Raw genomic sequence first — 24,140 nt, 5'->3', positions numbered from 1 at the left:
TTTACTGCCTCTCTTAATGTGAAACTTGTAAGCTTTTTAAGTTTTGAATTTCAATTTAAGTGTTAAGTTTTTTTAATTATTGAAAATAAAGACAGAGCATTAATTTACATTTTAAAATATTTTAATTTATTTATGCTTTGAGTTTGGGAAGTCCTTCATCGTTTTCCGTAGTTTCCCAGAAGACAACTGCGTTTATTTGTTGTCATAGCAACTTAGGCACTCGAAAACCCTTGTAATGTATGAGGGTTTTTTCCGACTCCAGCGTCAAAATCCAGCTTAAAAAGAGGTGAATTTAGCAGAAACGCAGTCTTAAGTTTTGATATTTTCTTTATAAACATCACGTAAAACTTGTAAACGCATAAACGTTAATTTTAATGTAATTTTTTCTCGAATTTCCACAGGGATGTCCGCTGAAGCACAAGAACACGAGCCCTTTCCGGTAAAGCCTTCCCGCTCTACGGTGGATTTCAAAGTAAAAGCCGAGTAAAATTATGATTAAACGCTTAAAAGACGTTTAATTTTTTTAAGTACTTAAGTAAAAAGAATAATCATATTTTATTTCGCTTTACATCATACACACAAAATAAATGTAATAAAGTTTCACATATTTATTCATTTTATTTTTGTAAGCTACGAAGGCCCTTTTTTTTACTTTATTGATGATGACGCCAATATTTAAAAGATTTGTTGGCAGCATACTTTTTTTGAGCTACACTTCCTTGGTATCTTAACAGATTAGTTTTAGCTTGATAGATTTCATGATCTTAATATTAACAATGGAGAACCCTTGGGGTCAAATTAGGCAAAATATGTATTTTTTTCATCATTAAAAAAATTTGAAAGCCCAGAGGAAAATATTGTTTGGGTTTTGCAGTTCAATTAGAAAAATCAGAGTTTTCAAACTTTTCTAAAGACAAGGTTGACATTTTATTTGGCACAAATGTTCACTTTCCTGTGCAAAAGTTGATTTAAAAAAGCAGAATGACCATAATCCTAAAAGGATATAAAAAAACATTTAAAAACATTTTTTGTTTTAAATAATGACTGATTGAAAGTTGAGAACAAACTAAAAAACAAAAATCAGCCTGGATGCTCAGCACCTTCAACCGTACCAAACTAAGTGGTGGAGGTTTGATGATATGGGCTTGTTATGCAGCCATTTTTAAATCTTCTACTTGCCAAAATTTAAAGATGAGATCATCTGACAGCTCTTGGGTGATTTAATCGCAAATAAGAACAACTAATTTCAGTTATTTGCAACAATATTGTAAAAATCTGTAAAATTATTTCTTAAATGAGAGAAAAGATAGTTATTTGTGGAAGCCTGTGAGTCATTTCTTTATGAAAAAAAATCTTCTGTAGTGCCACACCTTACAGGATCCAGACTTTCATCCCAGACAAAAGGATGTAAAGAAACTCAGGCGAGCCTCAGGCCAAAGACGGTGGTTCCTGGGTTTGGAAACCGAGTCCGAGTTGGTGTGGGAGGATTGGGAGCCAGGCGGAGAGTTCACAAAGTCACTGGTGTTGAGGAATGTTCGCAACAAGCTGCACAAACTAAGCATAAGGTTTTTAAAAGATCATATTTAAAGTTTCACTCTGATCACCAAGGACGTCCTCACATGAAGATTGTGTTTTCCTTACAGACCTCCAGAATCCGGGTTTTTCCAAACCTTTGTTCCTCACACGGTTCTTCTAAGTCCTGGGATTTCTTACTCCATTCCGGTCACCTTCAGACCTCTTCAAAGAGTGAGACATTCCAGCAATTTTATCCTTAACCTCCTGACTATTAGAGACAAAATATGTTTTTTGTATATTTTTTTTAATTAACCAAAACTACAATTGATATTTGGCATCATTACGAAGCCTCAAATGTCTTCTGTTGACACCTGAAGGGGTTCAGGCAGTGGTTGGGTTACCCTACTTTTGCATTTTTATAAGTTAGGAAGTTAAAAAGTCAGATTTTAACACTAAAAAATGTCCACCTGAAGCCTCTGTGTAACACGGCGGTGCCTTCTGATTGGACGTGACAGTGCGAGTACGAGGACTGCATCGAGTTTCTGAGTGCAGAGGGACGTTTTCCAGTGAACCTGCGGGCCGTCACCCCCTCTCATTCCTTAAAGGCCCCTGACTCGGTGCTGCTGCCCCTCTGTGGGGTCCAGCACTCGTCACAAGCTCAGTTTCTTCTGAAAAACCTCAGGTATATCTGAGTGTGGATGATGTTGTAATTCAGCTGATATTTGGACCCTAAATCACAGTTGTTTACACAGTAAACTGCAGACGTTCTTCCTGTGGGATTGTGCTCCACCGTTCCACATCCGTCCAGCGCGAGGCCTCCTGAAACCGGAGCAGACATGCAGCATCACGGTGGTGTTTGAGCCCCAGGAGGCCAAAGTCTTCCAGCAGGAGGCGCACTGCAGGTTTGGAGAGGAGGAGGCCTGGACGGACAGCTGCTCTGTGCTCCTGCAAGGAGGAGGTACAAACGAGAACACGCAAACAGGGCCGACTCGCTAGTACTCTTTTAAATCATTCTAAAGGGATCATTTTAGAGCAGTGGTGTCAAACTCAATCCCACAAGGAGCCGAAATCCAAATCACACCTTAGGTTGCGGACCGAAAAGGATAAACATTTATTGAACACTATAAAACTACATTTTTAAAAGTTTAAAACCGTAACTTTTTAACATAATTATGAACTAGATATATAGCATTACCTGTGATTCTGCTAGTAATGCTAAAAGCAGATTTTGCCTACTTAAAATGCTAGTGCTGATAGTGGAAGATGGTGAAGCTGATAGCTGGAAACGCTGAAGTTGATAGCCAACTAAAACATTAGCCAAATGCCAAAATAGCCTAAAAAACAAACAAACAAAAAAACTTAGGTTAGCCAAAACAGTTAGCATGTAGCTGAAAAAATAGCTAAACTTAAAAAAGCCTAAGAAACTGAAAAAAAGCTAAATTAGTCAAAACAGCTAGCATGTAGCTGAAATATTAGCTAAACTCCAAAATAGCCTAAAAATCTTAGTAAATGCTAGTCCAAAAAACTAGCACAATGCCAATTTTTAAAAACTTTAAAACAGTAACTTTTTAACATAATTATAAATGATAAAAAGGCAGGAATATTATTCCAGAATAAATCAACTTAAACTTTAAATAACTTTCATTATTTTACTCTCCATAAAAATATATTTTGTCAAAATTATACAAGTTAGAAATAATCGCAAGATAACATCGGGCAATTAATAACAATAAAATAAACTGATCTGGAGGGCCGGATAGAATTACCTGGAGGGCCGGATCCGGCCCCCGGGTCTTGACTTTGACACATGTTTTAGAACGTTTTCTTGGAATCTTTCTGTCTTCTGAGGAATAAACTGTAATCAGCAGGGAACTCAAAGGTTATGAAAAGCCAATTTATTTGCAGAATTGTCTTTTTTTGAGTGTTTTTCATCCAGAAAAGGTTATACAGTATTAAAGTGTGTAAAGAAATAAAATAAATCCAATCTGTTTCACTTTCTGTCTTTCCAGCTAAATATCCTCACCTTCAGTTCAGAGGTTTTACAAGCTCAGGAGAAAACGAGCACAGAGATCCAGTCCTGCAGTTTGGGTCGGTGGCGGTTGGTCACAGTTCGTGTAGACACTTTGAGATCTTTAACCCGTCTCTTGTGAGTGCATGCACACACACACTCATACCTGCACAAGGCACAGTTCACATCATTGGATGCCCCTCCCCTCTCAGGTAGAGGTGTCCTTTTCTCTGTCGCGGCTGCCCGGCGTGGAGCCCGTGTTCGGGTCAGAGTTCAGCTGTGATGTCACTGCGGGGGTGCTGGTGGCCGGAGGATCCCTGCGAGCGTCAGTCACATATTCTCCAGCAGAGGTGGACGCCGTCTCTGTGGAGTATCTGTCTCTGACCTACAGAGGAGCGCTCAGCAAAGCTAACATCAAACTCACCGGGAGGTGCACAGGTGGGAATTACTTTTATTAATATGATTTTACTGCTGCGTGTGTTTTGAACAGATCCTCTCATTCAGGTCCTGAAGTGTCCCTGTCCTCCTCTCTGCTGGACTTTGGGAGTGTTGAAGAAAAGCAGAGTGCAGCTCAGACTCTGGAGATGATAAACTCCTCCTCTATTGAGGCTTTCTACCAATGGGAAATAAACAATTCAAACAGCATCTTCAGCATTCATCCAGCAGGGGGCGCTGTTCCCCCACAGAACCGCATCAAAGTCACAGCAGTTTACAGACCCAGGAGTGTCATGGAGCACAGCAGCAGAGTGGCGTGTCTCATCCTGCACAGGGTAGGGGGTGCAGACGATCCACATGAGAAGAAATCAGTTTATTTACTTGAGCGTCATTTCAGGAGCCAATGTTTCTGGATTTGGTGGGAACCTGCCGCTCAGAGCTCCAGAAACCTGCAGGACGGAAACCCAGAGATGTGAGGAAAATCCACGGAGAGAATCCAGCAGATATACATCATAAGCATGATGATAAGCATCATCCAAACACACAAGAGGGACACGCCCCCACGATGGAGGCAAGTGCACACGTGCAGTTCAGAGGTTACAACTTCAACTCGGCTCATTTTAAATCATTTTAAAGGGGGCGCCAGTCATGATTACATGTAGCTTATTCCAGCTGAGAGAACTTTTGAGGACGCATGAACAGAATCATGTCTAATCAGAAGTATTTTGGGGCTTTGTCCCAAACGCAGAGATTTCTCCAGATTACAGAGGATGAAGTATTCAAAATAACAGTTTATCAGCTTTCACTGGAATTTTTACATAATTAAACACATGTCAGTCTTTTCTTTTAGACCTTTCAAAGAGGCTCCTTTTATGAGTCACACTCACACTGACTGTCTGCATATTTATTCTGCATTGTAACTTTATTCTGGTTTTAATTTTGGTCTCAATTTGCCTAATTTTTTTATTTTTTTATCCTGTCTTTCTTTTATTGTGAAGCACTTTAGTACCCCTAGAGGAGTTGTAAAGTTTAACTCGTTCAATCACTTCTTATTCCAGTTTGTTTTCACAATTCTTCTTTCGTAATACATCTTTGAGTGAAACTTTGACCCCACCAAAGACTCAAAGACTCACCAAAATTTGACTGGTACTTGGTGAAAAATCATTTTGTGAATTTAAGCATCACCGGCGACGCCTCAGGATGTTCAAAGATGTCATTCTAGGTGTTTCTTTTCAGTGTTTTCACTTTTCCCTCCTTTTTTTTGCTCCTTTCTTTAAACCAAATCTGTTTTTCATTAGAGGATCACAGTCTTTGTCTTAACTGTTTTTCTTTTCCAGGAGCCAAATCAAACAAACGCTGCTGTTGTCAGATCAAACACACCGATGGAAGAACTTTACAGAGTTTACATGGGAAGCACTGACCTTTCCTCTGCAAGTCCATCTCCACATGTATCTCTGACGCCACACGAGCTCCTCTTCCATCACAAACTAGCTTCATCTTCCTCCACCGACGACTCCTCCTCTCAGTACGTCTCCATCAAAAACCACAGCAGCAGCACGCTCAGGTACCTCCACTGAAAGATCTGCATTGGGCTCAGTGATGGCGAACCTTCTGAGGTCATTTTCTCTGATTCCAGTCTGGTTTGGACTCTTGTCAAAGATTCTCCGTTCACGCTCTCACCCTCGTCATGTGACCTGGCTCCGTTAAAGTCCACCTCCTTCCTGGTGACGTACGCCCCTAAAGATCTCAACACTCTGCACGGAGGACGGCTAGAGTGCTTTGCATTCTATAAGGTGTAGTAACTTCACCAACATAAGCTGATTTTCTGAAGCTTAAGCTTTTTCCTTTTGCAGTTTGACATGTTTGTGTCTCTGGATGCTGCAGGTCAGTCCTGGTGTGGGACAGCCGGGTCCCCCCTGGTGCGGGACGGTCAGGGTCATCGGCCACTCCTTCCAGTCGGGGAGAGAACACTTCAGACCAAACTGCTCTCTGATGCCCTCTCATGTGGTGAGACACAAGCTCAGTAAGAACGCAGCTTCACCCTGGAATCTGACTCTCAGACGGAAGCGAAGGAAAACTGTGATGAGGAAAGGTCTTTTTTAGAAAAACATGTTTGACAAGAAGTGAGTTACAAGACCTAACTGTGGTAAAAAAAAAAAGCTCCGAGGTTTATTGATGCTGAACTCAAACTTCCCTAGGAGCCCACTGGGTTGCTGGAGCCCATCCTAACCACTAATAGGTGAAGGTGATGTACACACAGATCAGTCTTAAAAATGAGCAGAATCCAGTTTGTTGCAAAAAATACAAATTATGGACAAATTCAGACCAAAAATGATCAACATCCTTTAGAGTTTGATGTAAGTTTAAACTATATATTTCTTTTACCTTTTTGTAAGCATTTTATCATTATTTTTAGCAACAGAAACATTCGTTTTTACTTTATTTATCCGGGTTCTGCTTTTTAAATCTTTATTTTGTAAATGTTTAATTATTAAAAAATACAAATTTGAAAATATTAATTAAAGATACCTGGGAAAATAAAAATTAAATTGCTGCATTCTCTAATTTTTAATGTTAAAGTTTTTTTTTTATTTTGAAAAGATTTCTCCCATGACAGTTCAAAGCTTTTTCACCAAAAAAAAAAAAACAAAATATTAATTTGTGAAAACCTGAAATGTGTCTCCATTTCTTTACAGAATTTAGGAAAATCACAGAGTTTTTCAGAATAAAAGTAATAAACTATTTGATTTATTCAAAGTCATTTTTTCTATTATTTCTATTATTTTTATCTGAGGTTTTTTGTGGGATCATTTGCATTGTTTCTTTTTTTAGTTTTTTTGGTGTTTTTCTTGAATAAACACCATTGAAATCACAAAAGTTTGTTTTCTAGAACTCCTTATAAGATTATTTATGATGGTTTCCTATATTAGGAGGTTGAACCTCTAACGTTTAGCAGTTCTTCACACACATTCACTGCTGTCCTCTTCCGTCAGAGCTTTCCGCCGCTCGCTGTTGTCTCCTATCGGACCGTGCTCCTGCAGAACCACGGAGACCTGCCGCTCACGTTCTGCCTGGACCGTAGACCAGAGTCCGTGGAGGTTCTGCCGAGCTGTGGTCTGATCCAGCCACGGCGTCATCAGATCCTCACCCTCAGAGCAGTTCCCACCGAGGACAGCCCCAAACAGGGGTTCACTGTGTCACTGCGACTCAATGCAGCCGACTTCACACAGGTGCTACACACACAGCATGAACGCACAACTCACCAAGAAGAAGAACCCTCGAGGTCCTGAGCGGCCACAAGCCAAACCCACAACTTCAGTGTTTATGTTCTTTGATTTACTAGAACTTTTCAAGTGTTAACAGGATCATTCCAGTAGATTGTGAAGGAGAAAAGCGGCTCATATGAGATCTCCATCTGCAGGAACTGTCAGTGCTCAGCGTGCTGGAAAAGCCGCGTGTTTCTCTGGACTGTGGCGCCATCTTATATTTCCATCCCACAGCCGTGGGCTCGGAAACGCAGCGCCGCCATCACATCAGGAACTTAAGCCGCCTCCCTTTACGGTAGATATTGGTAAATTCTTGTTTCTTGTCTCGATGCATCATTTATTTTCTTGATTTTAGGTTTCATTGGAGCGTTCCCGAGTCTCACCAGAATCTTTTCAGCGTCGGGCCAGACGCTGGTGTTCTGCATCCCAATGAGAGCTCAGTGAGACACAAACTTTACGTCTACAATGACTCTGTGGCTCATTAAAAACTGTCACTTTGACTCCGCCTGCAGGTGCAGGTGTGGTCCTTCCGTCCCGTCTCAGAGAAAACCCACCAGATCAAACCCACTCTCAGCTTCTGGCCAGTTCAGAGTGATGGATCTGAAAAATCCCAGCTGACCCTGGAGGTGGTTGGGACGGGCTCCTGTGGATCCATAAAGGTCGTCTTTAGATTTATCCGTTTTTATTAGTTTCTGGAGCTTCAGAAGTGATCTGTGTGGTTTCCTCTGTAGGCAGAGAACCCCGTTCTGGATGTGGGGGAGGTTCTGGTGGGAACCGATCGGCTGATCGAGGTTCCTCTGGTAAATGACAGCCCCTGTCCCGTCTCCTTCCGCCTCACTGTGCAGCAGAAGCTGACAGGAAATTCGGATTCTGAGAGGAGAGGTGGTGTTTCAGAAACGTCTGGAGGTCCGGTCCGTTCTGCATTTCCTCACCAATCGTATGACATCTGTTCCTCACAGCTCTACAGCTGCACAGTGAGGGAGGAAGCATCCATTCACGCTGTAAAGCAGCACTCAGGTCCACTCTGAGAGCAGACAGGAGAGCCCAGTACCTGTGGACCATCAGCTACCAGGTTCTGGATGCTAACGGTAAACTCTGTCTCAGTCAAGCTTTGACATTCATGATGAGGTTCCTAAAACTGGAATAAGAACATGTTTAAAAACTGAAACTGTACTGTGGAATCAGGGCTGAATTAGAGGTGTAGTGGTTAGCACTCTCGCCTCACAGCAAGAAGACACGTGTTTGAATCTTTGTGCAAAAACAAGGTCCACTGGTTAATAGGGGACTCTAAATTATTGGTGTCAAACATACGGCCCAGACGGTTTAATCTGGTCCAGTCATGAAGAGAAAAATATATAAGGATGTTGAGGAAAAAAGCCAGTTTCCTGCCCATTCCTGTGGCGAGTTCTGGTTATTTAAAGAAATGGTTGCAATACGCAATTCTGCCACTAGGGGAAGCAACGTAAAAGAAAAACCGTCATGACAAGAAATCAAGAAATAACAGAATTTCTTTACACATCTGGATAAGATGGAGTTAGAATCTCTGCCAGCCTCACCGCTATAGTTGCTTTAAAAATGATCAAGTGTGACACCACAATTACCAAAATGTCGTTGTCCAAATAGATACTAATTATAAGAATAAGTTGTTAGGCTACGAGGCTGTCTGAGGCATTTTTTTCCTAATGAGAAAAAAACAAAACAAAAACAAAGCTACAGATGGATAGATGGGTGCATGGATGGATGATCGAATGGATGGATGGATGGATGGATGGACGGAGGATTAGATGGATGGAAGGATGATTGGATGGATGGATATATGGATGTTATGGAATTATCTTAAGGAATTTGGTTAAAAATAAATAAATGATCAAAGTGAGACATCACTTTATGATTTCACATCAAATTCACTGAAATCCAACTCACTGCTGTGTTTACCAAGAACATTTAAAGCATTTCTGCTTACAAAGTGTGAGCAGAACTCAAGGGAATGGAACCAACAGCTGTACAGCCTAAAGAAATCCAGCCGTCAGTCACACTACTCAGAAAAAGGCTTCAGTTTTGTCGGTAGAGAAATGATTGAGGATTGAGGGGAAGCAGTGAGTGCACTCAGCCTTCATCACCCACCTGAGTGTCTACAGTAAAAGTCTTCCAGGTTCAGCCACACTTTGATCCTGAAGATTAAATCTGCTGAATCACAGTTTTCTTCTACCAATGGATCCAAGAATACATTACCCGGCTGCATCAAGTGTAACCGGTGAATAGTGAGCGTGATGCATCTGGATTTCCAAACCAGAACCCGGTTAACATCAGAGGATCTGATGAAGACTCTGTGCAGCGGTCCAACTCTCCCAATGTCAAGCGACTGGATGAGAAAGTGTTGTGAAAGGACGTCAACCAAGCACATGGAAAGGCCAATTCTGATCAAATATCAGCATGAAGGACCTCTTCAGTCTTTGGCTCACAGCCTCCTGACCTGCAGATGTTCAGGTCCTCCTGTCTTCTCTCCAGGGTTTGCTCTGCACTCCCCTCAGACGCTGTGCGAGGTGCGAGCGGAGGGGGTGATTCCCGTGTTACAGGTGGTCGATGCGTGCAGCTCTGGAGCTGCAGCCGTGATCAGCAAGCGGCACATGTGGGAACTCTTCTCATTGGACGGCTTCAATGAGCACGTGCGGTCTGCGGGTCTCTGTTTTCAAACGACCACCAAACGGCGGTCAGTATCACTGCTACACATTCATGGTTTAAACTACAGATTACACTGTTTCAGATGAGTTTATTTAGTCATAAACAACAAAGAAACATGAAAAATGTTCATTTTACTATAGCAGAAAAAGATCTTAAAGCTTATTAATGCTCGCCCACTGTGAGGCTTAACCACCACAGATGTATGATGGATAATCTGACTTCACCTCTGGACTCTGTAAAGAAACTAGAAGAAAATCAAGTTTGAAGCTCTGTTTCTGATAGAAGTTGAAGGAATAGAAATGTAAAAAAAAAAAAAAAAAAAAAAAAAGGCTTACAAAGAATTGTTTTTGGTAAAACATTTAAAGAAAACACTGATCTCCACATTTCCCATTTTATGCTAGTTTGTTTTCTTCTTTTTTCCAAATTAACGATTAAAAAATGAGAAATTACAACAATTCTGCACTTTAAAAGCTTTTGTCGTTTCTTTCTCATCTATACAGGTCCAACCACACCAAAGTCCTGCTGGATTTCAACTTCAGTTCTGCTCCTCTGAATTCAGACCCTTCAGGCTTTATGTTGATGTTTCAGAACCCTGGTTCTGTGCCGGTGGACTGGTATGTAAACGACAGAACCAGGAAGACAAAAACTGCTCGTACCGATGTTCAATCAGCATCTGTATCATCAGGGCGTTCTTGTTACCTGACGACCATCAGGTTGAGCTGGACCGCTGGACAGACGGAGCAGAATTTAGCAGCAAGGAGCTGAATGAAGAGAAGGTGAGCCTCCTTAGAATCGAGTCTCTCATGTTTGAGTCATGCATGGAGCTTTAGTAACGAAATATAAATCTTACAGTCGGGGGAACATCTGTTCAGCATTTCTCCATGTTCGGGAACTTTGCCTTCTGGCCAGCAGAGGGCGGTGTGCCTTAGCTACAGGTCAGCAAACTTTGCAAAATCCGAGTGACTGGAAAATGGAAGATAAAAAATGAAGTTTTTCCTTCACAGACACGACCTTAGTGGATCACACTGGCTGCCCGTTGTCTTCAGACTCTCCCATGGCAGAGAGATGTGGGTGAGGCTGACACGCCGCTCGCCACTCCACAGCAGCGTTTAAAACATGTGTCAAAGTCAAGGCCCGGGGGCCGGATCCGGCACTCCAGATCATTTTATGTTACTGTTATTAATGGCCCGATGTTATCTCGTGCTTATTTCTAACATGTATAATTTTCACAATATATATTTTTATGGAGGGTAAAATATCAAAAGTTATTTAAGGTTTAATTTGATTTATACTGGAATAATATTCCTGCCTTTTTATTATTCATAATTAAGTTAAAAAGTTATAGTTTTAAAAATTGTCATTCTGATAGCTTTTTGGACTATTTACTAAGATTTATTTAGTCCATTTTGGAGTTTACCTAATATTTCAGCTAAATGCTAGCTGTTTTGGATGCTTTCTTCTTTTTTACGTTTTTTAGGCTGTTTTCAAGTTTAGCTATTTTTTCAGCCACTTGGTAGCTGTTTTGGCTAACCTAAGTTTTTTTTTTGGTTTTAGGCTAATTTGGCATTTAGCTAATATCAATTAGACTATCAATTACTATCAATTTCAGCTGTGACTATCAATTTCAGCATCTTCAGCTATCAGCATTAGCAACTTCAGCAGCCAAATTCAGCTTACAGCATTCACACTAGCATTATCACAGGTAATGCTATATATCTAGTACATAAATGTTAAAAAGTTACAGTTTTAAAGTTTTAAAAATTTTGATTTAGTGTGTTCAATAAATGTTTATACTGTTCTGCCTGCGATCTAAGATGTGTTTTGGATTTTGGCCACATGTGCGATTATGTTTGACACCCCTGGTTTAAAAGAAAAGTTCTTCCTGTCTCGTTTCTGTGCTTTGACCACACTTTGGGCGTTTTTCAGCTGAATTTTCGAGGGCTGACAGCAGACTTAGATAAACCGTGTCTGCACTTTGCCTCTGGTCATCATGTCTTCTCCTCAGTGGCTCTTGGAGACTGCAGTCCTCCACTGCAGGTGTGTTTCACTTCCACTCAGTGAAAAAAATGAGCATTGAAGTTACTAATGTGGCCTGGATTTGGACCTTTTCATCTTTATCACTGATAATATTAACTAAAATGTATTTTTGTGTGTTTTTTACATAACTTAATGAGTACAAATTATGATTTTTCTCTTTTTCAATGTATTTTAATTTTCTTTTTAGGCAATTAAACATGAATTTTTCACCCAAATTTGTTTTTTCTTTTGTTTTACTGTCCAGATGTATGAAATACACAACAGTGGAGCGGTCAGCGTCCATTATGAGGTGGATTCATCTGTGCTGCTGCAGCTTCAGGAGGACAACTTCAACCACGCCGTGCTGCGCTGCCTCAATCCTCGTGGAGAGGTTCTGCCCGGGCGGACGGCTGTGCTGGAATGGATCTTCTCTCCACTGGAGGCTAAAGTCTACCACGTAAATCTGACATTTGATGACTTTTTCTCTGGTTTTGTCGTCATTCTGTCCCGCTGCCGTCCTAGACCAGATTGTTTTTGTAATTCTTCTTTCTTTCTTTCAACTTTGAGGGAAATTTCAACTCCACCACATACTCAAAAATTGATCTGAATCGATCTATACTTAATTTATCAATAATCGATCCATAAAAGTAGCGATTGATCTAAGGCATTTAGCTGATATTTTAGCAATATACTAACATTTTTGGCTAATTGTTATCTACTGGAGTTTTTAGGCTAACTGAGGAATTTTCGTCTATTTAGGAGTTCAGCTAGTAATTAAGCAACGGGCTAGCTTTTTCGCTAATTTGGCCTCTACTAAAGGGAAAAATGTTAACAAAAATCCCTTTTTAAGAAATGATACATTCTTTTTATATTTTTGCTTTTGTTCGTGCCAAAAAATAGACATAATTCATGTTTATTTAAAAAAAAAGGTCATGTAGAATAAATGTGTGTGTGATTGAGGCCCTGTGACAGACTGGCGACCTGTCCAGGGGGAACCCCGCCTTCGCCCATCAACAACCGGGATAGGCAAAAGCACGGTCACAATTGGCATGTATGAAGGATTTTTAAGAAAATGTGCTACATTTTTTTTATGAAATCTACATCAGCTTCAGCTATTTTTTATAGTTTTTTTTTTAACAAAATTTCCAGTCTTTTAGCAAATTTAACATTTTGCAAATAGCTTTTGCATTATCAGTAAATCCCTTCAGGAATTAAAGTAAATTGCATCACAATTTTCAGCTAAAAGCTTCAGCTTCTTCAGTGATTACTTTCAGTAAAAAGCATTCACACGAGCATCATCACAGGTGATGCAACTTTTCCAGTTTTTCTTCAGTTCTTCCCTCTGTTGGATCACCAGATGGAGGTTCCCGTCCACATCCAGAACAGCAGCTCCGCCCTCCTGAGGTTTGAAGGTCGAGGCCTTCAGGCTCTGAAGCTGAACTCCTCTGACTCTGACTGTGAGGTGGCGGTGCGTTCTGTCCGGAGGAGGCCGTTTCCTGGACAGGTGAGAGCATCTATGAGAGAAACATGATCTACTTCAATGTCTTCATCGGAGGATCTCTTCTGGTTTGCAGCTTTTGTTCCTGTCAGAGGACAGCGTCTCTCTGGGGGACATCCCCGTCCTCTCTCCATCTTCAAGAATCTTTTTCCTGACGAACGTGTCGAACACAGACTCTGTCGTCTACAGCTGGCAGCTTCCTCTGGAGAGCGGCCTGCAGGTTTGTCACCATAGTTCTGTTTTAAAACTCAGACTTGTTGTAAAACCTGCTCTGTCTGATGAGACAGATCCGTCCAGAACGGGGTCGGGTCGGTCCAGGAGGATGTGACCTGTGCGTCCTCACCTTCACTCCTTCTGACTACCCCGCCGTCTATCAGCTGGACCTGGTCTGTCAGGTACCGGCATCCTCGTGTCATACTCATCTGCAGCTCAGCAGCCTGTCAGTCAGTCGTGTTGGTCTCTGTGTTTACTACAGGTCACTCCAGAGGCTGCACTCACTCGATATCTCAAAGCTTTGGATCTGTGGGAACAAGAGAAGCAACGACAGCTGGACGGGTTCACGGTCTCAGACCCAAACGTTTCTGAGAGACGGATACTCCTGATAGAAAAGGTCCGACTCCACAGACAGCTGTTCTAACATGGTCTCTGCATTCATGACTTCTTCTTTCAATCAGGAGCCGACACGACTTCCAAGAAGGCTCAGGAAATGCAAGGTGAGTTTTGGCACCACAGCTAATTAAAAATGTGTCTAAAATATAAATCTTTTTTAACACCCCTCTTCCAGACTCTTCCTCCACTTCATCCCACCGAAAGCTTCAAGAGAGCAGAGACTTCATGCACCAAACAAGGCAGAGCTGAGCGGAAAGTTCAAATATGGAGACGCCCTGAACCCCCCCAGCCTGCTCTGCTGCACCTGAGTGTGACGGCGCAGTCCCATACACCTGAGGTTTACCGCACACACCTGCCTGAACGGTTCAGAAGACACTGCAGGTGAGCTTCCATGTGTTTTCCTGATCGAGCACACGGAACATCACTTCTGGTTTGGTGAAAGATGTGTCCCCTTTTCTGCAGATACCTTCAGCTGATGGACCCCAGGCGTACTGTGAGCACATCGCCCCCTGCTGGACAACCAGCATCGCTGCACCGACCTGGCAGAGACGTCACGGTGAACATTCTAAACTCTCTGCTGAGGTAACAGCAAAACTTTACAAAGAAGCAGTTTAGAAAACATTTAGATTGAATTCAGAGCCACTATAGAACTTATTATCATACCAGCATTTAAAAAGACATTTTTATTCAGTTTAACATTTATAAGATCAAAGAAAACCTACAGAGCTTTGAGCATTAAACAACAAAAAAAATGTTCTCTTAAAATAATCATTTGTCAACATGAATAAGGAAATTAGCTTTTTATGTACACAAATTAGTATTTTGTGTGCATGAATTTGCGTTTCTTCCACAGAAATAAGTATTTTGTGCACATAAATTAGCATTTAGCAAGTTTTTCTTGTGTACACATATCCTAACATGCATAAATTAGCATTATGTACACAAAAATATTTTTTTTGCTCAGAAATAGAATTTTGTGAACACAAATATGTATTGTGTTTGCATAAATTAGCATTTTATGCACAAACATTGGTATTTTCTGCACACAAATTAGTCTTGCACACACATATTAGTAATTTATTCACAAAATTACTATTTTGTGTTTGTAAACTAGCATTTTGTACACAAAAATTGTATTTTGTGCGCACAAATTAGCATTTTATGGACAAAAATTTGCACTATAGTAACTTCAATTCCTCTTACTAACTTTTGTCCACAAAATACTAATTTGTGACAAAATACTTACTCATGACCTGAAATTATTCCTTTGAGGGAACTTTTGTTTTTATTTTGAATGTCCGCCTCTGAGTCCAGCTTTGACAGATGATTCATGGAAATGGCAGCAGATAAACTAAAGCAGCCTAATCGTAGCTGATGTTCATACATAATTTGATTTCAGGTCAGATTATTAAACAGATTAAGTAGCTCTCTGATGCTGCAGCACAGCTGTGAGGATCAGCATTTAGGGTTTTGTTAGTGATGGTTGCTGGACTTTAGAACCAGTTTATTCATTTGGATTTCTGCGTCATCTTTCCCTCCAGGTTTCTGTTTCCTGTTCAGCTCTTTGTGTTTGTGTGAATCAGCTGATCTGATTCTATTGATAAAGAGTCTGCCGTCGTGTTTGGATTCTTCATATTCTTATTTTGTGATAGAACTCTGCAGATTTACCAGCTCCTGTCAGTCACATGAAATCAGAAGAAAATGCATCTAATATTTAATGACAAATAATTAATATGAAGTTCTAAAATTCTGGGTTGTAAAATTATTTTTTCATTTTCAGAGACATTCTTGCTGATTCCGTCTTTCTTCAGTCTTTACGGTCTTTGGCGTCCAAGGCGCCGTTTTACCGTCCTGCAGAAACGTCCTGCTGTTCCCCCACACCACCCACGCCTCCTCCTGCTTTTGGGGGGGCCACAGCAGGACCGACCCGGACCTCCTCCTCCGAGCGCGTCCCGGTTCACATGGCTGAGGCCGTTTTAATGAACACCTTCCAGAACTTGATGATGGCGGCCGTCAAAGGAGAGCTGGGCCTCACAGCGCCCCCCAGGGGCGTGTCTGTACCGTCCCCCTCAGTGAGGTAAATGTGAGCTCAACCTGGACAGAGGAGAACGATGCAGAAGCTCTGAACCTTTTCTGTTCCCATAGAAACAGACTCAGCAGCAGAGACAGACGACAGACGGACGAGTGAAGACTCCTTCAGCTTCATCATGCTGGTCTGCCCCCCCCTTCATCATCAGTGTTTCCTCATCAGATCCGTCTGTGTGCATTACATTAAATAAAACCATATTTCACATAGTTTGCCTTTTAATCTCCATAAATTCAAACTAAAACATAACACATATTACAAAAACCGATTTGATCCATAAAATGTTTTTCCACAGTTTTCCTGGTCATAATCTCAGTCCCAACAGATGAGTTTCTGTCAGCGGCTCCATTACTACCATTGTCTGTCACCTGCAACAAAATATTTCTTTTTTTAATTGTAGTTTAATTGATAAAGAAGAATTGGTAGATATACAGATGTCATTGTAATACTTTATCATCATAACCGTTTTTTTTTTTAAAAGAACAACAAAGGAGAAAAAAAAAACAATAATGCAGCAAAATATTTAATGTTTGTGTTTTAAATTCACGCCTCAGATTCTTGTTAAGAAAAAAAAACTTTAGAGAATCTAATGCATGTGTTAGTCTTTGCAAAGAGTTTCATTATTCTGTGCAAATTAACTGAATAATAGAAATATAAAACAAAAGGATTAAAATACATTAATTACATTCATACATCCTTTTGAGTTTTAATTTCAGTTTCTGATCCTCACCTGGATTCATGATCACACCTGCTTCAGTTTGTAATAATCAGCTTGACGACTCCTTCAGTCTATTTAAGCTCCTGGATTCAGAGGCTGCTTTATTTTTTCTGGTTAGAAAGCTGGTTTGTTATAAAGTTAAAACTATAATACTTGGATTCTGTATTTTTTTTTTGAATTCACACACAAAAAAAACTTTCTGTCTTCTGAGGTTCAACGTCAATATTTACATTATTTTTTTTAAGTTGTTCAAAAAAGAACAAATGTGATTTAAGCAGAAAAGAGGGGAAATGAATAGTAATGTATAATCTTGATGTAATTATTTTAAACTGCAGCTGTTAAAAGTTCCATTGTTTTGGAAGCAAAAGTACGTTTTTCTGTTTAAGCAAAACATTGAAACACTGTTTGTCGATAATAGTTTAATAATTAAGAAAATGTTTCCAGTTTGAATTTTCTCTTTTTGTTATAGTTCTTGACTATACTTAGAAATAGTTTTCTGAGGTTTTTCCATTAAAGTGACTTTTTATCAAATCCACTAGATGGCAGTAAAGCCACAAAAAATGAACCTTTTAAAGTTGAAGCTTCTTCATGTTGAGTTTGAGTTTCTGTAAAGAAAGCAGCTGCCTGCAGTTTCTGCTGCAAATCCTGGTTTTCATCCCCTGAAGAAGTTTGTGCTCCTCATCTGAGGAACCTTCAGCTTTAGGCATGTTGATGGAGGAATCCCCATGTGCTCTGGAGAAGGTCTCTAAAACTTCTGCTCTGCTGTCTCTGAACACTCAATAGAACCAGAACTAGAATTCCTCTGACTCGTTCTCCCTCTTCACTCTAATGACCTGGATTGTTTTCACCTGTTCCTGCGCTCTCGTATTTACACAGCTTCCAAATGTTTGGATTTCATTCAAGATCTACTTCCATTAGGAGCGTTTCACAATGCTCTTGTGTCACAAACACACACAGTTAGTGGTTAGTGTTGACATCTTACTCTGAGAAGACCATGGTTCAAATCCCAGCAATGTCGCATACTTGATTGGTGACTTTAAATTGTCCTTTGTGTGTTTGTGTTTCTTTCTCTCTCCTGAATTAAGAAAAAAGGTACTGTTATTTGTTTAAGCTGTGTGTTGCTACGGTTAGTGCCGACACATCACCGTGATTTGAGTCTCAGCACTTCAACTAAAGATTAAAAATGTCTCGATTCACTGTTAGGAAATTCCTCTTTTTTTGACAATAATACACATTTTTTTCATCATTGTAAAGATTTTAGGAGGTAATTATCATCGTTAACATCTCAAAAGATACTCTGACCGCTAAAATACTTGAGTGCATTTTGTGATGTTCTGATTGGGTAGCGACACTTACCACCTCTCCACCGTGCACCCTTTATTTGATCTTCCTCTTTATTCTGTCTATTGACAGTCATCATGTAAGACCCCAGCGAGGGCTCAGACACTCAGGGGGGAGCTGGTGGTGTTTTTGGTTGGTGTTGTTTACGCGACTGTAAACAAAATATATCAAACATTTGGTCACCTTGGACTCTTCCCGCCAAAAACAAACACGACTTGACTTTATAAATAAATGCAAACACTGTGGAGTTTTCTCTCTAAAACACACTATTACCCCGTTGATTATTTGTTGTAGAGACACATTTAGCTAACGTGCTAACTCAATTATCAAAAGGAATGTGAAAAATCTGGCATTTATACAGAACAGTTTAGGAAATGTCCCAGTTCCGTTCTGGGTTCATTTGTTTTCTGTATCCCCATTTACCCCGTTCAGAGTTTTAGAGGGGCTGGATCCCATCCTGATCCAACCTGATCCCAGGAAGATAGAGCATTATTAGCATTATGTTAACGTACCCAATACAATATAAAGAATGCAGAGGCCTGCAGGTTTCACTCGTGGAGTTCTCACCTGTTCTGGAGGCTCATGAGATTCTGCAGAAATTTAATTCAAATGAAAGATTTTTTTCTCTTTCATTTTTAGTTAAAATACACTACTAAATAATTAACACTTTTTTATCATTTGTTCATTACATTTTATTAACTGCTTTCAGATTTATTTATTTTTCAATCAAACTCACTTTATTTCTACATAGAGTCATTTAACTAATCACTTTTTAAAAATAAATCTAATCTTTTTCTATTGTAAAAAAATGTATATAAATATAAATACAAAATTAGAATATCATGGAAGACTGTAAGGATTTTAATAAATCCATTTAAGAGTCCTTAATTCAGAATAATCAGATTTTACAAAATTATTTTTTCATGGGTTTTATGAGGTAGAACCTCAGTTTGTTTAAAATAAACAAATATAAATACTTGAAATCCATTCAAACAATTGGCCCTGAATATATATTCTATGACAGATTAATGTTTTAAATGGATTGGTGGAAATGAGTACACTTTTCCATGATACTCCAATTTTTTGGGAAGGGTCTGAGGGTTTATACACACACACACACACATATATATATAGATGTGATTTTAGTTTATTCATCAAAGTTATTTTTAAGGATGATGTCTTTTCTTTGTCTTATTTTGAAAAGTTAGCTGAAAGTTTGGCTCCCAATTCAAAAAAAACTAACAAGTCACATGACCACAGCATTTACCTATTTACTTACACCTGCTGTTACTGTGTGACACTATTTAGCATTATTGCTCCACTAATTACAGTGCAGTGTCTTAAAAGTTCATAATTGTTTCACATTTCCTATCTAGTCCACTAAACTCTTTGCTCCTGAACTTCAGTCCTCAGGACCTCCATCCTGGATGCTGTTTATGTTTCTCTGCTTTAACACACAAGCTGTTGTTGACTGCCATTGTTCTGCCTCTGCAGAGCTAGGAGATATAAATATGGAAGGCACATAGGTTGGTGAGCCCTGACGACTACTGGAGCCCCGAACCTCAGTGCCAAATAAATCACAGGATCAGATATTTTAAGGAAAGACTCTCAAAGAACCACATTTAATTTATCCAGTGGCGAGCCACGTGGGAGTGGCTACGGATGAAGAGATTTTGGGAAATCCTGGTTGGTGATTTTACAGAGGAGTTGTGGATCCAACAATTCCACATCTCACACTCAACTTTTAATGAGCTGTGATGCTGTGGGACCTCTTGTGGCGCCCCCTGTGCCCGAGGCTGCCAGTTCTTACCAAAAAGCGCATTGCCATCCAGTTGTTGGTCACGTGACTCATTTCATTTGAAAGGAGTGTTTCCATTGCAGTTTTGCAAAATATATAGTTTTCGATACGCCTTAAAAACCACCTCCTTCAAGCGCAAAAACTTTTTTATAAGTGCATGTTTTTTCAAAATTGCCATGTTTACATTTGGTGAATTTTTATCGCAAATCCAATTTTCACATTTTCATAGTGAGTGGAAACGCAGCTACTGTTGTGATCCATGTTATTGTTTGGGATGTGCAGTGCGATGCATATGTTGTTCCTCTGTGGGAGCAGGAGAGAATCCAGCTTGTTAGTCGACACTCCTGTCTTTGGCATTGGACCTCGCCTCTGCCTCGGCTTGGCCATCGACCCTCGCCTCTGGCTCATCTTAGCTGTGGACCTCGCCTCTGGCTCATCTTGGCCGTGGACCTCGCCTCTGCCTCGGCTTGGCCATCGACCCTTGCCTCTGGCTCATCTTGGCTGTGGACCTCGCCTCAGGCTCATCTTGGTTGTGGACCTCGCCTCTGGCTCATCTTGGCTGTGGACCTCGCCTCTGGTTCGTACCCCCAGCTCCATCTGGATGAAGCCCAACTGCTACACTATTCAAACATGTAGTTTGGGAGTTAGATAAGCTAATTCTTTAACAGTCTTGGTACATCGCCTGTTCGTTCTGGGAGAGGATCCATCCTTGATGTGGACATCCCTAAGGTTTTATCCTTTTACTACCTACTACCCAGTTTAGTTAAGTCTGTTTAGTTCAGTTTAGCAATCAGCTGTTGTTTATATTTTGCAAATGATTTTATGTTTTTGGACAATTACCGTTTGAAGCCAAATGAGACGACTGTCTTGTGTAATTGCACTCTATGAGTAAAACTGAACTGAATCGCGTTAAACATTTAAAATAAATGCAGCAACAACTGCTTTGAACTAAACTAAACAGAAGTTCAATCTAGTCCAATCTGTCAGTCGTTCCTGTGTGATCCTAAAACTCACAACAGTGTTCCTTAACAGTTAATGGTTATTTATGCCTCAGTTTGTATCACATTGCACAAGCTACATCTTAATAAGGCTTATCTGTGCAGAAAAACCAAACACCACTTGCAAGAACTTGTGTTTTTCCCTTTGGTCTGTCATTAGTTGAGCATAAAATCATGGGTCTGGATCATGAAGGGCTTCCTCCCACAATCCTCCACCTAGCAAAAGCTAATAGGCGTAGCCGCTGTCCCACCACACCTGTCCCACTCGTGCACACACACATACTCCCTCTCTGACACTAGATTCATCTGGGCGTGAAGCAGATTCCTACCGCCTGCCAGAAAGCACCACCTACCTCTGGATATGATTCTCCTCCACCCTCCTATTCCTCACATTTCTTTTATTCTGTGCCACACATGTGGCCTTTTGTTTCCACAGAACAGTCCACAAAACACATTCCCCGGCGATTAAGATAAAAAATGATTAGAAATCCCATTGGGACTAATATTTTATTTGACAGCTTGAATTAGATCTAAATCAGAAACACATGAAGGCCCTAACCTTTTTAAAACAAACCACAGTCATTGCTGGAATCCCCAGGAGAAAGGCATGTTCATGAAATTCCTTCATAACTGGTACACACATACACACACACAGGGTGTGAGAGAGGTTGTAGGATAAAATATTAACACTTCTGGCTACCACATGATTTTACATGTCCAGAAGCAGAAAGTCTGGATGTGAAAAAAACCCAGTTATGCAAAATAATCTTGTTACAGCAGGTAATGCAAGGAAAGTCTGCTTTTTCAGAACGGAGAAGCTCTTTTTGGGGTTTTTGTCACCAGTAAACCCTTTGACCCTCTTTGCTTTTCAATTATGTTATTATTTAACGTGTTAAATTTTTTTTGGCAACTCATCATTTACTAAACAAAGGAGCAATTCTGATAAAACACCATGTTTACTAACCTTGGCTTTTTTTTTTTCCTTTTTTGTTGTAATTTTCAGGTCTAGAATATGAGACCAGATGAAGCTATAGCCTTGTTTCTAATTACCAGTCCGGTACGGGAGGAGTGCTACGGTACGGTCCAGTTAATTCTGGCGAGCGTTTCCACTCAGTTAAGCCTCGCTTCCACTGAGCAGTTTGTTTTCATGGCACGTGCGCGGTGTAGACGCTAGCGTGTCATTGTAGTGTGACGATTAGAAAAGCAACAACAATGGAGGTCATCCAGCAGCTCGTCTTTTTCTTGCTTTACTTTTGGTACATCGTGTATAACAGGAATTTAATGTTGTTTGAAAGAAGATTGCTTTCACTTAAGAAGAATACCAGTGTAAATAGGAAAACAGAATCGCTATCTTAGTGCTTGATAAAGTCATCAAATGACCCCCGGGCCGCCAGTTTGAGACCCCTGACTTAGACAATTAACCTGTTCAGTAGACATAGACAATGGATCAAAGACATAGACAGTGGACACAAAAACACATTTTTGGCACAACTGGAACCCCATACAGCCCAGCCTCAGCCAGACTCTGCCTTCAGTGGCCCCAAGGTAAACTGAGTTTGAGACCCCTGATCTAAATAATATGTCTGACGTCCATCTAATTCATTGTTTTGTGATGCTGCTTCTTGGCCAGGACACATGAGGAAGAAATTTTTTAATTTGTGGGTAAAAAAGAGGAAAAAATTAGATGAAATTTAATAGGAAAATATTCACTGAGCCAGCACAAAACAAAGCCAGCGTCACATTTTAGAAACGAAAACACCGTGGTAACCATTGTCGAGCATGGCAGTGGTGGAGTAATGATTTGGGCTTGTTTTGAACTCAGAGAACCTCGACGTTCCTAAATAAATCGCAAACCTCTCTGGACTTGTGTGGAGTCAAACGTGGTATGCTACCCAGCAGCTGAAGCCTGGTTGAAACTGGAGCATTCAGCATGACCCTCAGCAGAAAAATAAACAGGATGAAGCCAAAGTGCAGATGCGTGCTCCTGCAGGTGAGACTGTTTTCACATCTCAGGACTGTTTTTTAACAAAGCAGCGCTCTCAACGTATTCCCAGCAGGTGTGAAATGTGCAGGAGGACCTTAAGAGAGATAAACGTCTGCAGTGAAAGGAAGCATCAATGTTGGGTAGGATGCACAAATTCATTGCTCTGAGTTTTCCTGGTAAGAGTGGATCTAAAAGCTGTTAAATTCTGGGTTGAAAGGAGCATGTTTCACCATTTTTGATGCATTTATTGGACATCAAATCAAGTTCTGCTTTTGCACAAAATCTAAAATCTTCTTGCCAATATCTGGAAACTGATCCAAAGCTTCTCGCAAAGTTATTTTTTCCCTCCACAAACAAAAATATGGGCTTATAGGTTTGATGTTTAAAAATGCGCTCTCAGTGAGGCTCCCATATCTGTCAGGGCGTTCTCCCTTGCAGCACTGACCTAAGTCTCCACAGATGTATTATAAACGCTGGAGGGACAGGTCACATATCTCCACCCTGAGCTATGTGATTAAGATGAAACAGTGGGGGAGTAAACAAGTCTGATGAATCCAGCGCACAGAAAGAGGAAAAACTGAAGGAAAGCCGCGGATTTGGGCTGGGGAGCGCCACAGCTGCTCCCGTGTTGGCCAACATCTAAACAGCAGGGGTCCTGTTGCCCCCATTAACCACGAAAGCCTCCAAAAGTCTCTGTTGGAATGACTAAAACAACAGAGTCAAAGTGTTGTTTGGTGCAACAGCAAAACTGAAACACCAGAGCAGCTCGGTTTCTCAGAGATTGCTGAATGGAATCGCTCATAGAAAAGATTTCCAGCATCATGTACAATATAAATCTACTGTATGTGCGCTGATGGCCATCTGGTTAAAGGCTGTGCAGCGTCTCCTCCCAGCAGGCAGCTAAAGCTGAGCCAAGACCCCAGGCCCAACACCCTGCCGGACTTTGAAATCAGATCTTTATTGTCCATAAAGCCTCGGCCAAGTATGAGGAATCAGCCCTCCCTAACAAAACACACTCGTCCAGCAGAGACGGAGGAGCTCCAGAGGAGAAGCAGGGCAAGGTAAAGTGTGGCAAAGGTGTCATCCACAGAAAACTCTCATGACGCTCTGAATTGATCGCACCTGCTGCCAGATCTCTTATTGACGCCTCACTCTGCACAGTTTGAAGGTTTTTTCCTGGAAACAT

The 24,140-nt window shown here is 40.7% G+C and overlaps 1 protein-coding gene across 4 annotated transcripts; it reads left to right on the top strand.

The window, feature by feature from the left end:
* Positions 1 to 165: 165 nt before the first annotated feature.
* Positions 166 to 16,324, top strand: cfap65 (cilia and flagella associated protein 65). Of its 4 annotated transcripts, none has more exons than XM_024286784.2 (35): positions 166 to 286; positions 402 to 472; positions 1,378 to 1,565; positions 1,644 to 1,746; positions 2,031 to 2,197; positions 2,268 to 2,473; positions 3,525 to 3,661; positions 3,736 to 3,961; positions 4,028 to 4,293; positions 4,356 to 4,529; positions 5,296 to 5,522; positions 5,595 to 5,751; positions 5,843 to 5,965; positions 6,952 to 7,188; positions 7,380 to 7,519; positions 7,580 to 7,664; positions 7,737 to 7,883; positions 7,956 to 8,106; positions 8,184 to 8,312; positions 9,733 to 9,934; positions 10,407 to 10,520; positions 10,592 to 10,682; positions 10,759 to 10,841; positions 10,911 to 10,977; positions 11,833 to 11,943; positions 12,188 to 12,379; positions 13,280 to 13,426; positions 13,497 to 13,640; positions 13,708 to 13,815; positions 13,896 to 14,030; positions 14,095 to 14,133; positions 14,205 to 14,410; positions 14,492 to 14,611; positions 15,810 to 16,106; positions 16,175 to 16,324. In XM_024286784.2, the coding sequence occupies exons 2-35, from the start codon at positions 404 to 406 to the stop codon at positions 16,215 to 16,217; spliced, it is 5,031 nt and encodes a 1,676-aa protein (XP_024142552.1). In that variant the 5' UTR covers positions 166 to 286; positions 402 to 403; the 3' UTR covers positions 16,218 to 16,324. The 4 variants fall into 4 exon arrangements, with proteins under 4 accessions (XP_024142552.1, XP_024142551.1, XP_024142553.1 ...); XM_024286783.2 differs by having other exon boundaries at positions 1,363 to 1,565; XM_024286785.2 differs by having other exon boundaries at positions 173 to 286; positions 402 to 439; positions 1,363 to 1,565.
* The last annotated feature ends 7,816 nt before the right edge of the window (positions 16,325 to 24,140 follow it).

This window comes from Oryzias melastigma, linkage group LG21 (genome assembly GCF_002922805.2).
Source record: "Oryzias melastigma strain HK-1 linkage group LG21, ASM292280v2, whole genome shotgun sequence".
NCBI lineage: Eukaryota > Metazoa > Chordata > Actinopteri > Beloniformes > Adrianichthyidae > Oryzias > Oryzias melastigma.
The sequence above is the reverse complement of the archived record's forward strand: the minus strand, read 5'-3'. Positions and strand labels throughout refer to the sequence as shown.